Below are 16,253 nucleotides of genomic sequence, written 5' to 3' on the forward strand. Positions count from 1 at the left end.
ATGGGTGACAAGGCCATGGCAGACTTTGGGCCAGCCGCTCCTTACCTGAGGAAGTCGGACAGGGAGCGTCTGGAGGCCCAGACTCGTCCCTTTGACATGAAGAAGGAATGCTTCGTCCCCGACCCGGAGGTCGAGTACGTCAAGGCTTCCATCACCAGCCGCGACGGTGAAATGGTTACTGTTGATACTGAGTTTGGGAAGGTAGGTGGAATATATACACAGTGTATACATTTTTTTTTTTTTGAGGTTGGGACATATTGATTATGATCCGAGTTTATGATTGATCACCACATGTCAAAAGATGAATAATCTGTGTTATTTTGCAGACGGTGACCGTGAAGGAGGCTGACGTCCATCCTCAGAACCCGCCAAAGTTTGATAAAATTGAAGACATGGCGATGTTCACCTTCCTTCATGAGCCGGCGGTGCTGTTTAACCTCAAAGAGCGTTACGCTGCATGGATGATCTATGTAAGACTACAGCCTCCTTACAATTCTCCTTCAATCAATGATTACACACTCATGATAGTGTGATAACTTGTTTTATATTTAGTTGTATTTTTTGTAACTGTTTTTCTTACAGTCTTGTAAAATGTATTTAATATGATGTAATTGTAATGTATTTTATGTGTGGACCCCAGGAAGAGTAGCTGCTACTAAGGTAGTAGCTAATGGGGATCCAAATAAACAAATAAACATCCCTATCCATCCACTACTCCATCCCCATCATCTGGCAGACCTACTCTGGGCTGTTCTGTGTGACTGTCAACCCCTACAAGTGGCTGCCGGTCTACAACCAAGAGGTGGTTGCTGCTTACAGAGGCAAGAAGAGGACTGAAGCGCCTCCTCACATCTTCTCCATCTCTGATAACGCCTATCAGTACATGTTGGCAGGTACATTGAAGTTTATTAAACATGAAATGAATGATAATGCCTATCAGTATACATGCTGTACATGCTGGCAAGTAAATTCAGCAGATAACGCCTATCGGTACTGGCAGGTAAATAAAACATTAAATTATATCAGTACATACTGTATATGCTGGCAAGTACACAATCACACAACTCGCAAGCCATACCATTCGATTATTCTAATCTAAGCTATTTTAACATAATTTTGTCAACAGACAGAGAAAACCAGTCCATCCTCATCACGTGAGTCAAATATCTTCACACGGCAACAATGTCATTACGTATTAAAAGTTGTCTTAGCCTAATATTAGTATTCTGGTGTCTCATTATTATTATATGTACCCTGCAGTGGAGAGTCAGGCGCTGGGAAGACTGTCAACACCAAGCGTGTCATCCAGTATTTTGCCAGCATCGCTGCCGTGCCAAGTGGGAAAAAAGACGCAGCTGCTGAGAAAAAGGTTCGTATTGTAAAGAATGTAGTAAATATGCATGGCATGATAGTAATTCAAGTAAAGTGTTTCTAAAAAAAACCAAACCATGCATACTTTTGACAACCACAGGGAACCCTGGAGGATCAAATCATCCAGGCTAACCCTGCGCTGGAGGCCTTCGGTAACGCCAAGACCATCAGGAACGACAACTCCTCCAGATTTGTGAGTGTCTCTGTGATTAAAGAGACAAAGGTCTATAGCATTAAATTAAAGTAATAATCAATCAAAAAACGTATGGGGTTTTTTTTACCCTCTAGGGAAAATTCATCCGAATTCATTTTGACAACAGAGGAAAGCTGGCCAAGGCTGATATTGAGACTTGTAAGTATAAGCAGATGTAACAGTTTCTGTAATTATTGATGCAAACAATGGGAGTTATTGAACTTATGACAGAGCGAGGTTTGCATTCTCCATTTCCTTTAACAATAGGGTCAAGACAAACATGCGCTCAAACAATAAGTCACTGATTGAGTAATGGCAGATACTCTATTCTGAGTAGATTTGGTACAATAAAAGTAATACCCTGTCCTTCTAGATCTTCTGGAAAAGTCCCGTGTGACTTTTCAGCTAAAAGCTGAGAGAGATTACCATATCTTCTACCAGATCTTGTCTCAGGCAAAGCCCGAACTTCTGGGTAAGATATCCGTAATTCACTGCTCATAACATGTTGTGATGTAAGCTATCTACTGGAGCCTTAATGTCACACTCATTTATTTGCACTTTTTCATCTTGTCCTCAGAAATGCTGCTCATCAGCAACAACCCCTACGACTACTCCTTCATCTCCCAAGGAGAGACGACAGTGGCCTCCATCAACGACGCTGAGGAGCTGCATGCCACTGACGTGAGCTTTACTTTCTAAATCAAGTCAAACAATCACCTACACCTACAAATTCGACATAATTAGCTGATCCTCTATCGTGTTATTTAGGATGCTTTTGACGTGCTGGGCTTCACTCAAGAAGAGAAGAACAGTATATACAAGCTGACCGGTGCCATCATGCACCACGGGAACATGAAGTTCAAACAGAAGCAGAGAGAGGAGCAGGCCGAATCCGACGGCACCGAAGGTGAGACTGTTGTGAAGAAACATAACGACCAGCAGCAAGATGGTATATATCATTTCTGTCGGGCAGAAACTTTATCTCCATCCGTTTTATTTTTTGGTCACTCAAAAGCATCAAACAGAGCTGATCCACAAGCTCTATAGCTTTTAGAATGTAGGCTATTGTAGGTCTGCTGCTTTTGCTATGTTCTGATTTGAATCCTGAAATATAACAGTTTTGGACGTATGAGGTTTCCACCCGACAGAGACGACGTGGTGACAAGACAGCCAGGAATGGAATGCCGATCTTGTCTGAGTCATCTGTAAAGATGGCGTGCCGTAATTTTTATCCACCCTAAAACATGATCATCAGTTATTATTATTATATTAGGAGGAAGATTTATTTCAAATAAGTGTACAGTATTTGTTAAAATGGATTTTTTATGTGGACACACCCACCAGTTCATTAAGTATGCCTGGTTTGCCTGGTGGGTGGTGATGGGTGGTGATCCGCCTGAACTGAAGCCGCACCCACAGCTGTAGTTTTATGACAAAGGGGGAGGGGTTAGGGGAGGGGATGATATTGTGATGTCACTATATCACTTTTTTCCCTCCATTGGCACGTTTGACTTAACCTGACTTTGCCAGATGGGGGCGGTATTGGGTAACCATGTTCCCCAACACAGCATCTATCTGGAATCTCTCAGGGAGTTCAGCTAACACCGAACAGCTCTGTGGTCTAACCAATCAGCGTGAGCTAAGGGCGGGATATGTGCGAAACCGGATGTGAAGCTATATAGACACGTCAGTATGATTGGTTGTGTTTGCACGCCCACACGGTGATAGACAGACGGTCCCATCCAATCATCTACCAAGTATCTTGAAAAAAAGGAACAGCCCCGTCATCGAATTTGCTTCCGCGATCCCAGATCCCAATAAGCTGTGGAACAATTTTGTGTAGCAAGCTTCTTGGATCTGGCAGCGTCAGGTTACGTTTGACTGTCAATGTTTCAGCCTCCAGGAAGAAACCCTAAATACAAAGGGAAGACATCTTTGCACATAACAACCACACCAAGGGGTCTAATGAAGTACTGTCACCTCATGCTTCCCCCCCCCCCCACCCCTATCTTTCCTCTTTTTCTTTTTTTTCTATGTTTGTGGCGGCGCAACTCATGTTGCTGCGGCTCGTGCACTCAGCACATCGAAATTTCGTTGTTCTGCTGTTACATCTATCTATCTATCTATCTATCTATCTATCTATCTATCTATCTATCTATCTATCTATCTATCTATCTATCTATCTATCTATCTATCTATCTATCTATCTATCTATCTATCTATCTATCTGTCTATCTGTCTATCTGTCTATAAACACATCACACAGAGAAGATTGTGTACACATCTCAATGCCTATATTCAGGCCAGGTGCTGGATGTCAGGCACCTCATATCACTTACATTAACACTCACATCAGCTTACATTAATTTCCTCAGATGCTGACAAAGTTGCGTATCTGATGGGCCTGAACTCTGCTGACCTCATCAAGGGTCTCTGTCACCCGAGAGTGAAAGTGGGAAACGAGTGGGTCACAAAGGGACAGGATGTTGCCCAGGTATGAGTCATAGTATGATGTAATAATGACTGTATAGTATACTCAGCATCGGTTGGTCTCTGCCACCTTTTGAGTGGTGCAACCACTCCCTTACGGAGCTTTGTGTGTGGGCGGGTGGTTGGGTGGGTGCGTCTGAGCACGAAAACAGCATGGTTGTTTTTCACCACCTGTGCACAACCTAACACACACACGCACATATTAACTGTATATATGGTGATTTCAGGTGTGCCAATACATTAGAGTGACAGTACAGTACAGTAGAGGCCGGACCCCCACACGGTAACTCTGTCATTTCTCAACCGTTTCGGATGTGGGGCGGCTCGCCCGAATCGGGCCGGCACCCTGGGTGCGTTCCTGTGGATCTGGAACCCCCCCCCCCCCCCCCCACCCCACCCCGGGCACCCCCACACAGAGTTGCACCACTCACTTCACACGGGTGTGATTTTTTAAAATGCATTACATGCAGTACATAGACCGGTAGTTGGCACAACGGTAAGGATGAATTGTCTATAATGGATTAATAGAAGCAAAAGGATGATTGATGTGACCCGAGGAAGATCCACAGCGGATCCAAACATTGTCATTTTTGTAATAGAAAAGTTAATCTTTTACTGCTTTGGTGTGCACTGTGCAGTCTTTACCTTTTTGAACTGAAGCCTCTTTAGCCCAGCACCCACAGTCAATGTGCGTGTTTCCTTTGATGGATTGATATGAACTTCAGGAATTATAGTTTATGTTCAGAGAATTACACGGAATGAGAAACTACTAACTAAACTATCCTAGCAAATCATTTTCCTAATATAATTGTATTTCTTCACGTGCTTTCACAGGTGAACTATGCGATCGGTGCACTGTCCAAGTCAGTGTATGAGAAGATGTTCATGTGGATGGTGGTGAGAATCAACCAATCACTGGACACCAAGCAGTCCCGACAGTACTTCATTGGTGTGCTGGACATCGCCGGGTTTGAGATCTTTGATGTGAGTTACGCTAACTTGACAATACGGACTGTGGTATTGGCTTGTTATAGAGGGTATGCGTGTGACGACATCATCAAACCCGGAAGTTATGCAGGAATGCCTACTGAGTGGCAAAAGACTACTTCCTGGCCTTGACAGCCCATGCACCCAAACAGAAAAGTCCTATCTGATTGCATTAAACAACATTAAACAATGTTAAACTCACTTTGCATGTTGCTTTGACTCTCGATTTGACACTATGTGCCATTCACTTTAAGCATGCGCATACCCTCTATTTTCACTTTGAGAACACATTTAGACCTGGAACACCTATATGTTGTTATACATCTAGGAACCCTTTTGTGCAACATTTGCTTTAGCTATAAAGCAAATGTTATGTATTTGTGTACATTTCTGAAGTCTGAAGTATTTATGGTCAGCATTTAAGTATCGGCCTCAGGTCTTAAAATGGGATAAAAAAAAGGAAATGTAAAGGAAATCTATGCTAATGTTTTGTATTTTGTCCTTTTGCAGTTCAACACCTTTGAGCAACTCTGCATCAACTTCACCAACGAGAAGCTGCAACAGTTTTTCAACCACCACATGTTTGTGCTGGAGCAGGAAGAGTACAAGAAAGAGGGCATTGCATGGACTTTCATTGACTTCGGCATGGACTTACAGGCTTGTATTGACCTGATCGAAAAGGTAAGAGCTTGAAATTAGAGTTGTTCTGACACTCGGCGCCGCCGCTGACTATTTGGTTGCCTGACGCGTATGTCGACGAGAGCGCTGCATTTCCTCATGCAGATCGGCTAAATATTCGCCATTTTATAACTTGAAGTGTAAAGTCCACTTCAGCCCTGAGGGTCCCTGGACCCCACTTTGAGAACCACTGTACTAGATTTCAAATTACACACTGGTATTGGATCGATACTCGACCGATACGAAGGTCGTGGGTATTGGAATCGGTACATCTCTAGTTGAAATATAATGTGTTCATGGATCAACACAAAAAGTATATGCCTCTTTCTAGCAAGTTAGTTGTTCTTCAATGTACATTATTTCCTTCTCCTCAGCCCATGGGTATCATGTCCATCCTGGAAGAGGAGTGCATGTTCCCCAAGGCTAGCGACGCCACCTTTAAAGATAAGCTGTACGACAACCACCTGGGGAAGTCCGCCAACTTCCAGAAGCCCAGGATTGTCAAAGGGAGACCAGAGGCTCATTTCTCCCTGGTTCACTACGCTGGCACCGTGGACTATAACATCAACAACTGGCTGGTGAAGAACAAAGACCCGTTGAACGAGACGGTCGTGGGACTTTACCAGAAGTCGAATCTTAAACTGCTATCCATCCTCTTTGCAGATTATGCAGGGTCTGACTCCGGTACATATTAAAAAATACACAGATATGTATGTTCTCATGATCCACGGCTCCCCCTGGGTTAGCCTTAAAGTGTCCTTGGTAAGCAATGATTCATACAATTGTCTTTTACATTTCTTGTAGACTCTGGTGGCAATAAGAGCAGAGGTGGCACCAAGAAGAAAGGTTCCTCCTTCCAGACTGTATCTGCTTTGCATAGGGTGAGATAACCTTGTAAACAAAGAAAGGCCAGTTTGATTATCAATTAGAATAGTTAGAATAGCAATTTTGAAGCTTTTTGCAAGGCATCCACACATTTAAAATCTTCCTCCCAGAACTCAGGGCTGATTTAGGCTATAACTGAAAACAGAGTTTGGCCCCATTACATAAGAGGTATTAATCTACAGGGCAACACAATAGTATAAACAGTTCAGATTGGGAAATTGCCTTACATTTCACTACATGGCAAGAATGTTAAAGTGGCAAATAATACTGGTATCCTCCCTGATGGTTAACTCCACAGGAGAACCTGAACAAGCTGATGTCCAACCTGAGGTCCACGCACCCTCACTTTGTGCGCTGCCTCATCCCCAACGAGACCAAGACTCCGGGGATCATGGAGAACCCTCTGGTGATGCACCAGCTTCGCTGTAACGGCGTGCTGGAAGGCATCAGGATCTGCAGGAAGGGCTTCCCCAACAGGATGCTCCATGGAGATTTCAGACAGAGGTCGGCATTAGAGAACTAACTGATCATTTAAGAAGAAGATAAATCAATTAAATTGTATTTTTTCTGAATGTTTCTGTTATTTCACAAAGGTACCGCATTTTGAACCCAAATGCAATCCCTGAGGGCCAGTTCATTGACAACAAGAAGGCGGGAGAGAAACTCTTAGGGTCTCTGGAAATTGACCATAACGAGTACAAACTGGGACTCACCAAGGTGGGTATTAAATTGACCATAACCAGTACAAACTGGGACTCACCAAGGTGGGTATTAAATTGACCATAACCAGTACGACCTGTACCGACACCAAGGTGTGCATTCCATGGTTTGATAGAAGGAGATGTAATTGCTCCCTGTCTTTCAGGTGTTCTTTAAAGCCGGGCTGCTGGGTCAGCTAGAGGAGATGTAATTGCTCCCTGTCTTTCAGGTGTTCTTTAAAGCCGGGCTGCTGGGTCAGCTAGAAGAGATGCGAGATGACAGACTGGCTCTAATCATCTCTGGCATCCAGGCGAGAGCTCGTGGTGTTCTGGCGAGACTTGAGTTCCAGATGACTGTTGATCGCAGGCAAGTGGTCATGGTCATTCACACCACTAGGTGGTGCTAGAGCACCTGCCCTTTTGCCCTCTGGACAGCATTGTGCCCTTATGAAAGTACATTTTTGAGTGGTGCAACCACTCCAAGGAACAGCAATGTCCGTGTTCAACTATGTATGTGTTCAACTATGTATGTGTTAATGAGCACGAGTATGACTATTAGTACCAGTAGGGGAGCTGTTGTGCCAGAAAGAGAGAGTGCGGTGAATGGGGGGAAGAGAGAGAGAGAGAGAGAGAGAGAGAGAGAGAGAGAGAGAGAGAGAGAGAGAGAGAGAGAGAGAGAGAGAGAGAGAGAGAGAGAGAGAGAGAGAGAACTCAGTTCACACAGGTGTGATTTTTGATACAGTTTGTTGTGTTGTGTAAAATCTGTAAATCTCACATAATATGAAGGCAACCGGCGGTTCCATGCGTCGCACGAGGTGCCCTTTTTCACTTGAGCACCTGCCCCTTAAAATGTCTACTGATTCACACCCATTCTGAGAGGAACACAAGGTCCTATCAAAACTCAATACCGTATAGATTGACACTAATAGTTCGGAGCACTCATGTGTTCTGACTGTCAAATATTTAAGGCCCTATTAAAAATTACCTTCATAAATTACATTCCAATATCGAACATAATCTGTTATTTTAGTCAGCTAGTGCTATTTAGGATGTAAGTGTAAAATATATTGCATTAATTAAGGCAAACTGTTAAGATGTCTTCCCAAATACATGTGTTGGTAATGGTAATTCTTTTCACGCATTGTACCAAACATATGCCAAAAGCACCACCAAAACTGTGATACAATACAAAACAAATGTTGAGGGGTTTTTTTCCATGCTGTGTGACATTAATGATGTACAGTATGCATTCTAGATGTCCTTTTTTAATTTGTTTTGATTCTGCAGGGATGCACTGCTGGTGATCCAGTGGAATATCCGTGCCTTCATGGTGGTCAAGAATTGGCCCTGGATGAAGATGTTCTTCAAGATCAAGCCACTGTTGAAGTCAGCGGAGGCCGAGAAGGAAATGGCTACCATGAAGCAGGAGTTTGGCAAACTTAAAGAGGTCTATGCCAAATCTGAAACGCGCAAGAAGGAATTAGAGGAGAAAATGGTCACCCTTCTCCAAGAGAAGAATGACCTACGGCTCCAAGTCCAATCGGTATGTTAAAAATCACACTCGTGTGAAGTGAGGGGCGCTCTTGTCATCATACATCACATTCCGTGCTCAGCCAATCAAATCATCACAAATGTCATTCCGGCCAATCACTTTTATCTTCAATATGTACTTTGTACAGCCAATCAAATCATCGCTATGGGGTGATCAGCCAATCATGAGCCAATGCTTGTGTTCACACAGAACCACAAAGCCTGGCATAGGAGGGGTTAGCTCCCCTCAGAAATCTTAATTAATGCATGATTAAGGTTAAAGGAGAATTCAGTGATTTGGAAAAAACCCCGGTCCGCCCCGGTAAGTGCACATGCACACACTCTACAGTTCGGGGGACGCACAACAGGCCAACAGCACACACACCAAGGCCCGCTCGATCCTGATTGGATGAAGGATGGGCCCTCTAGCCAAAAACTAAACATACGCTTTTTTGACCCCAGGGGTGAACTGGGGACAGGGAGGAACTCCTTATATGGTCAGCACACTATAGCAGGGCGGATTATCACAGAAAAAGAAAAGTGATATTTTAATTAAGTGAAATCACTGAAGATACCTTTTAAGGCCCACAAAATAAGATCTCTATTTTGTGATTGATACTTTTGACCAAGCATGCATTTTTGGCAATTATTGTATGTTTTTCAACTGTGACAGGAGCAAGACAACCTGTGTGACGCAGAGGAAAGGTGTGAGGGACTCATCAAGAACAAGATTCAGATGGAAGGAAAAGCCAAAGAGTTGTCAGAGAGGTTGGAGGATGAGGAGGAGATGAATGCAGAACTCACTGCTAAGAAGAGGAAACTGGAGGACGAGTGTTCTGAGTTGAAGAAGGATATCGATGACTTGGAACTAACTCTGGCCAAAGTGGAGAAAGAGAAGCATGCCACCGAGAACAAGGTGTCATCAAAACATCTATTCATATGTCCCCAATAGCACATGAACTGTGAGATCATAAATAACACAATATCCCTGTCCCCACAGGTGAAGAACATGGTTGAGGAAATGACTTCTCTGGATGAAGTCATTGCCACGCTGACCAAGGAAAAGAAGGCATTACAAGAGGCTCACCAGCAGGTACTGGATGACCTGCAGTCAGAGGAGGACAAAGTCAACTCCTTGACCAAGGCCAACGCCAAACTGGAACAGCAAGTGGACGATGTAAGAAGTAAAATAAATCAACTTGCATTTGCATGGAAATATATAGAACCTATTGAATCTGACTAAGTATATCACTTGCGACAGCTTGAAGGGTCCCTGGAGCAAGAGAAGAAGATTCGTATGGATCTGGAGAGGTCCAAGAGGAAGTTTGAAGGAGACCTAAAGTTGTCTCATGAGAGTGTCATGGACCTGGAAAATGACAAGCAGCAACTAGAAGAGAGGCTGAAAAAGTGATTACATGACACTATTGTAATTGCATGTACGCTATTACATGAGTTTGTGAGTGTTATAATTTGATTTAAAAGTATGTTGTCGGCCCAGGCCGTAGCGTAACGGTCTGGGCACCGGACTGGTGATCCAGTCGCGGTGTGCCGCGGGTTCGACTCCCGGACCCGACACGGCCTTTACCGCATGTCATCCCCCCATCTCTCTCCCGTTTCCTGTCAGCCTACTTTCTATCCCTTAAAAAAAAGGCGTAAGCCACAAAAAAATATCTAAACAAAAAAAAAAAAAAGTATGTTGTCAAGGTGAGCTATACCATTTTGTCATCCGTAGAAAAGATTTTGAAATCAGCCAGCTTAATGGAAAAAATGAAGATGAACAAGCAATGAGTGTTCAACTCCAGAAGAAATTAAAGGAATTGCAGGTAATGCAAGTTAAATGAACTGGTTGAAGAACAATACTATGTCCTGAAATTGAAGCATGATTAAGATACATGTGACCTGGATCTTGTAGGCTCGCATTGAGGAACTGGAAGAGGAGCTTGAGGCAGAGCGAGCTGCCCGGGCCAAGGTGGAGAAGCAGAGGTCTGACTTGGCCAGAGAGCTGGAGGATATCAGTGAGAGGCTGGGGGAGGCTGGCGGGGCGACCATCGCCCAGATTGAGATGAACAAGAAGAGGGAGGCAGAGTTTCAGAAGATGCGCAGAGACCTCGAAGAGGCCACTCTGCATCACGAGGCCACCACTGCCACCCTGAGGAAGAAACAGGCCGACAGTGTGGCGGACCTGGGAGAGCAGATTGACAACCTGCAGAGAGTCAAACAGAAACTGGAGAAGGAGAAGAGCGAAGTCAGACTGGAGTTGAACGATGTGGCCTCCAGCATGGAGCAAATCGTGAAGACAAAGGTACATAGTTCACTGTTAATATTGGGTTTAACGGCATACAATATGAGCAAAGCCTTATTTCTATGGTGCCACATACATGCCGGAGGATTACAGTGTGTTGTCAAGTTTTCTCTGTCTGTCTGTTCGTCCCGAACTTGAGAACGGAATCAAGGATGAACTGATCAGAAATAGCTCGTAAAGGGACAACGTCAAAGTCAGTGTGACCTCACAAAACTTGTTCATTAAAGTATTCATTCACTAGGCCTATATATGCTATAATTATGAGTCTGGGCAGACAACAATGTAAACAGCAACTTGTTGGTCGATGCGTCTGATCTTTATGGTATTTCTAGTTTGTGCTATTGTTCTAAAAAAAAAAGGTACCTCAGATAAGAAGCAATTAGTCATCATTTAATCTGACTAAACTATTTCAGGCTAGCCTGGAGAAAATGTGCAGGACTCTGGAAGATCAGATGAATGAATATAAAACAAAGGCAGAAGAGAGACAGCGCTCCATCAATGACTTCACCCTGCATAAAGCCAAGCTTCAAACCGAGAATGGTAAAATGGCGTGTTGATCATAATGAATTCAAATGGGTGAACTGACTCTAAGGCACTCAATTTAAATGTACTTCAAATCAGGTGAACTCTCACGCCGACTTGAGGAAAAGGACTCTCTGGTGTCTCAACTCACCAGAGGAAAACTATCCTACACTCAGCAGATTGAGGATCTTAAAAGACAACTGGAGGAAGAAGTCAAGGTAACAATACATTTCATACATAATTGCATTAGTTAGTTATAAAGAGTAGATTGAATGACACAAGGTGGATACAAAAAATCTTACCAATTTCATGCAGTGTTAATTTCGTCGATTAGGCCTACCTTTTTCACTAACACAAACTAAATAAAATCTAAACTATGATGACAAAAACTAAACTAAACTAAATATACTGACAACTAGCTTGTAGATAGCTATTTTTGGCATGTAACCAACAAGTGTAAAGTCGGCATTATCAGCATCAAGGCATGCCAAAATACACTTTTGGCAATAAAATCAACTGTAGATTTACTGATTTAGTCACATCTCAATTGACTAAAACAAAGTTAAATTGTATTCAAAAGACTATGACCATAAAACAAAATAAAATATCAAAATGGCAAAATGAACACTGGTTTCAGGCCAAGAATGCATTAGCCCATGCACTGCAGTGTGCTGTGTTTATTTCACCAGGCCAAGAATGCATTAGCCCATGCACTGCAGTCTGCTGTGTTTATTTCACCAGGCCAAGAATGCGTTAGCCCATGCACTGCAGTGTGCTGTGTTTATTTCACCAGGCCAAGAATGCATTAGCCCATGCACTGCAGTGTGCTGTGTTTATTTCACCAGACCAAGAATGCGTTAGCCCATGCACTGCAGTCTTCTCGCCACGACTCTGACCTGCTGAGGGAGCAGTATGAAGAGGAGCAGGAGGCCAAAGCCGAACTGCAGCGAGGCATGTCCAAGGCTAACTCTGAGGTGGCTCAGTGGAGAACCAAGTACGAGACTGATGCCATCCAGAGGACTGAAGAGCTGGAGGAGGCCAAGTGAGCACACAATCTTCTGTTGTTTCGCGTGTTGGCACAACTTTTTAGACACTCACCTTCCTTGGAACTTCTCTCATTGCAATCCAGGAAGAAGCTGGCTCAGCGTCTCCAGGATGCAGAGGAGGCCGTCGAGGCCGTTAATGCTAAATGTTCCTCCCTGGAGAAGACCAAACACAGACTGCAGAATGAGATTGAAGATCTCATGGTGGACGTGGAGAGGTCTAACGCTGCTGCTGCTGCCCTGGACAAGAAGCAGAGGAACTTTGACAAGGTTGAATTTTATCTCTAAAACATATTTCCACGCAGGAAAATAGAGCACAAGTAGTTGTAATAACAGGGTGTTCTTGTTTCCTCCAGGTCCTGGCAGAGTGGAAGCAGAAGTATGAGGAGTCTCAAGTCGAGCTAGAGAGCTCCCAGAAGGAGGCCAGGTCTCTGAGCACTGATCTCTTCAAACTGAAGAACTCCTATGAAGAATCTCTGGACCACCTGGAGACCCTGAAGAGAGAGAACAATAATCTACAGGGTAAGCAGATATGTGATCTATTGAAGCATTCTTTAGGGTCATTATTCTATTATAATGACATTTATTTTTCTTCATCCTCAGAGGAAATAGTTGACCTCACTGAGCAAGTTGCTCAGATTGGAAAGAATATTTATGAGCTTGAGAAGAATCGCAAACAGCTGGAGCATGAAAAGTGTGAGATTCAAGCAGCTCTGGAAGAAGCAGAGGTACAGTATGATGACATTTGAACTTACCTCAAAGTTTTTTCAAACTACCTCTGATTCCCATTCTTCTCCTCATGCTAGGCCACACTGGAGCATGAGGAAGGGAAGATCCTTCGAGCGCAGCTTGAGTTTAATCAGGTGAAGGCTGACATTGAGCGCAAGCTAGCAGAGAAGAATGAAGAGATGGAGACGGCCAAGAGAAACCAACAGAGAATTGTGGATAATCTTCAAAGCTCTCTTGAGTCAGAGACTCGCAGCAGGAATGAGGCCATGCGCCTGAAGAAGAAGATGGAGGGAGACCTCAATGAGATGGAGATCCAGCTCAGCCAGGCCAACAGGCAGGCGGCTGAGGCTCAGAAACAACTCAAGTCTGTTCATGCTCATCTGAAGGTAGAGAGTGTGAAAGAAAACATCAGCTGCTTGATATAAAAGCACCCAAAATATGTACTATTAGTTTGTTTTTTTTATCTTTCAGGATGCTCAACTGCAGCTTGATGATTCTCTCCGTGCCAATGACGATCTGAAGGAGAACATTGCCATCGTTGAGAGACGCAACAACCTCATGCAGGCCGAACTGGAGGAGTTGAGAGCAGCTCTGGAACAAACCGAGAGAGGCCGCAAGCTGGCTGAGCAAGAGCTCTTGGATATCAGTGAGAGAGTCCAATTGCTGCACTCACAGGTAAGACGATGCATTTACCAAAATTGGGCAGAATTATTGTGACATAAAGACATTCTCTAATAAGATTTCATCTCTGAACACCAGAACACCAGCTTGATGAACCTGAGGAAGAAGCTGGAGGCCGATACATCCCAGCTTCAGTCAGAGGTGGACGAAGCGTTGCAGGAGTGCAGAAATGCAGAGGAAAAGGCCAAGAAGGCCATTACTGATGCTGCCATGATGTCAGAGGAGCTGAAGAAGGAGCAGGACACCAGCGCTCACCTGGAGCGCATGAAGAAGAACATGGAACAGACCATCAAGGACCTGCAGCACCGTCTGGATGAGGCGGAGCAGATCGCCATGAAGGGAGGCAAGAAGCAGGTGCAGAAGCTGGAGGCCAGGGTGAGTTTTTTTTTTTGGAACACATAATAATATCATAACCATATGAGAAGGCTACTTTGTTACACCTCCTTACCCGTCTCCCCACAACGTCACAGGTAAAAGAACTTGAAAGTGAAGTGGAGATGGAGCAGAAAAAGGCCAATGATTGCATCAAGGGAATACGGAAATACGAGAGACGCATTAAGGAGCTTACTTACAAGGTATCCTTCCAATTAGATAAAAGGAAAACGTCTTGAGACAGTCTGACAAACCACAATTTACATTTTTAATGTTCTGTTTTCAGACTGAGGAAGACCATAAGAATTTGACCCGCCTGCAAGATCTGGTAGACAAGTTGCAGCTCAAGGTGAAAGCCTACAAGAGAGCTTCAGAGGAGGCTGTAAGTACTGTCTAATATGAACAGAAACATATGTATCCCACACCTAGAGGCAGTAATTGACTATGGAAAGACAGTTATTTCTATCTTCTCTATTTTTGTTTATTTCAAATTTTCCCCCATTCAATTAGCTATTGTATTGACTACATTGTGTCAACAGGAGGAACAGACCAACGGTCATCTGGCCAAGTTCCGTAAGCTTACGCATGAGCTGGATGAGGCTGAGGAGAGAGCTGACATCGCTGAGTCTCAGGTCAACAAGCTACGTGCCAAGAGCCGCGATGTGGGATCCAAAGTCAGTGTGAATTCATTACACTATGTAAATCAACATGGAAACACTTGTAACTTGTTTGAGATGGGTATTGCCCCAGGGCCGTGCAGAGAGACCTGGGGGGGCAGGGGCTCAAACTCCAGAAAAGGGCGTGTGTGGGCGTGCGTAGCACGCGCCGATTTTTGGGGGTGGTCTTTTTGTGGAGTCCTTGTGCCATTTCATGTCATTGGACAGTAAAATAAGCAATATGTTCTCATTGGTCTGAAACTAAAACTGACCGATGGCAGATTAAAAGATAATTCATTAGGATAGTGGAATTTGTCATTACTTGTCAAATGTTCGTCTTGAAGGGCCAATGGCACTTATTGCCCCCCCACACAAGCCCTTATTTGCCCCCACACAAGCCCTTATTTGCCCCCACACAAGCCCTTATTGGCCCCCACAAGCCCATATTGCCCGCCCACACAAGCCCATATTGGCCACCCACACAAGCCATTTTTGCCCCCCACACAAGCCCTTATTGCTTTGTTTTGCCCTTTCCCTAAAACAAAATAAAAACAATAAAATAAAAATAAACTTTTTTATTTTTTTATAGAGAAATATCACTTTCTGGGGTGCTCAAGCCCCCCCCCCCTGCACGTGCACTATTGCGTGTATGAGTGTGTGCGTGCGTGTGCTAGTTATTAATTGTCTTTCCACCTCTGTTACAGAAAGGCCACGATGAAGAGTGAAGCTCATTGATGAATAATCATTTCTGAGACACCTGGCCTGCCTGCCCCAGTATCAGTGTCTCCCTAAGCATGCCCTGTTCAGTAGAATAAAATAAATCTGCAACTTCACCTGAATTGTCTTCTCTTTCACTTTTTATAAAAGAAAACTGTTGACAATTGTACTATGTTGTGAATTAGCAGAAGTCATTATTTGGTCAGAACTTAGGTGTAACATGACATGATACTCCCCATAATACTGAGTTAGGCTATACTGACCATGACATTGACCTTTGATTGATTGATTGATTGATTGAAATCTTTATTAACAGTTTGTAGAATTTACAGTACATTTTAAGCACAAACTCAATACAAAGACTGTCAACTGTGAGTGGACGACCCAATTAAGCATTAC

The 16,253-nt window shown here is 43.8% G+C and overlaps 1 protein-coding gene across 1 annotated transcript; it reads left to right on the top strand.

Annotated features, from left to right (window-relative positions):
- LOC310870567 (myosin-7-like) lies at positions 1-15,966 on the top strand (the record flags this gene model as incomplete). The annotated part of the gene is made up of 37 exons (XM_083781808.1): positions 1-201; positions 327-470; positions 737-893; positions 1,127-1,154; positions 1,261-1,369; positions 1,472-1,564; positions 1,660-1,723; positions 1,938-2,036; positions 2,142-2,245; positions 2,333-2,471; positions 3,940-4,058; positions 4,889-5,038; positions 5,552-5,722; positions 6,094-6,403; positions 6,524-6,600; positions 6,903-7,108; positions 7,198-7,321; positions 7,533-7,669; positions 8,590-8,845; positions 9,506-9,748; positions 9,833-10,009; positions 10,094-10,239; positions 10,565-10,655; positions 10,745-11,134; positions 11,548-11,674; positions 11,756-11,874; positions 12,502-12,698; positions 12,786-12,969; positions 13,056-13,221; positions 13,303-13,427; positions 13,506-13,814; positions 13,900-14,103; positions 14,188-14,484; positions 14,580-14,684; positions 14,768-14,863; positions 15,021-15,155; positions 15,842-15,966. 37 exons carry the CDS (start codon positions 1-3, stop codon positions 15,860-15,862), a joined length of 5,820 nt encoding a protein of 1,939 aa, XP_083637934.1. The 3' UTR covers positions 15,863-15,966.
- Between the last annotated feature and the right edge of the window lie 287 nt (positions 15,967-16,253).

This window comes from Protomyctophum parallelum (assembly GCF_964188405.1).
Source record: "Protomyctophum parallelum genome assembly, chromosome: 14".
NCBI classification, from domain to species: Eukaryota; Metazoa; Chordata; class Actinopteri; order Myctophiformes; family Myctophidae; genus Protomyctophum; species Protomyctophum parallelum.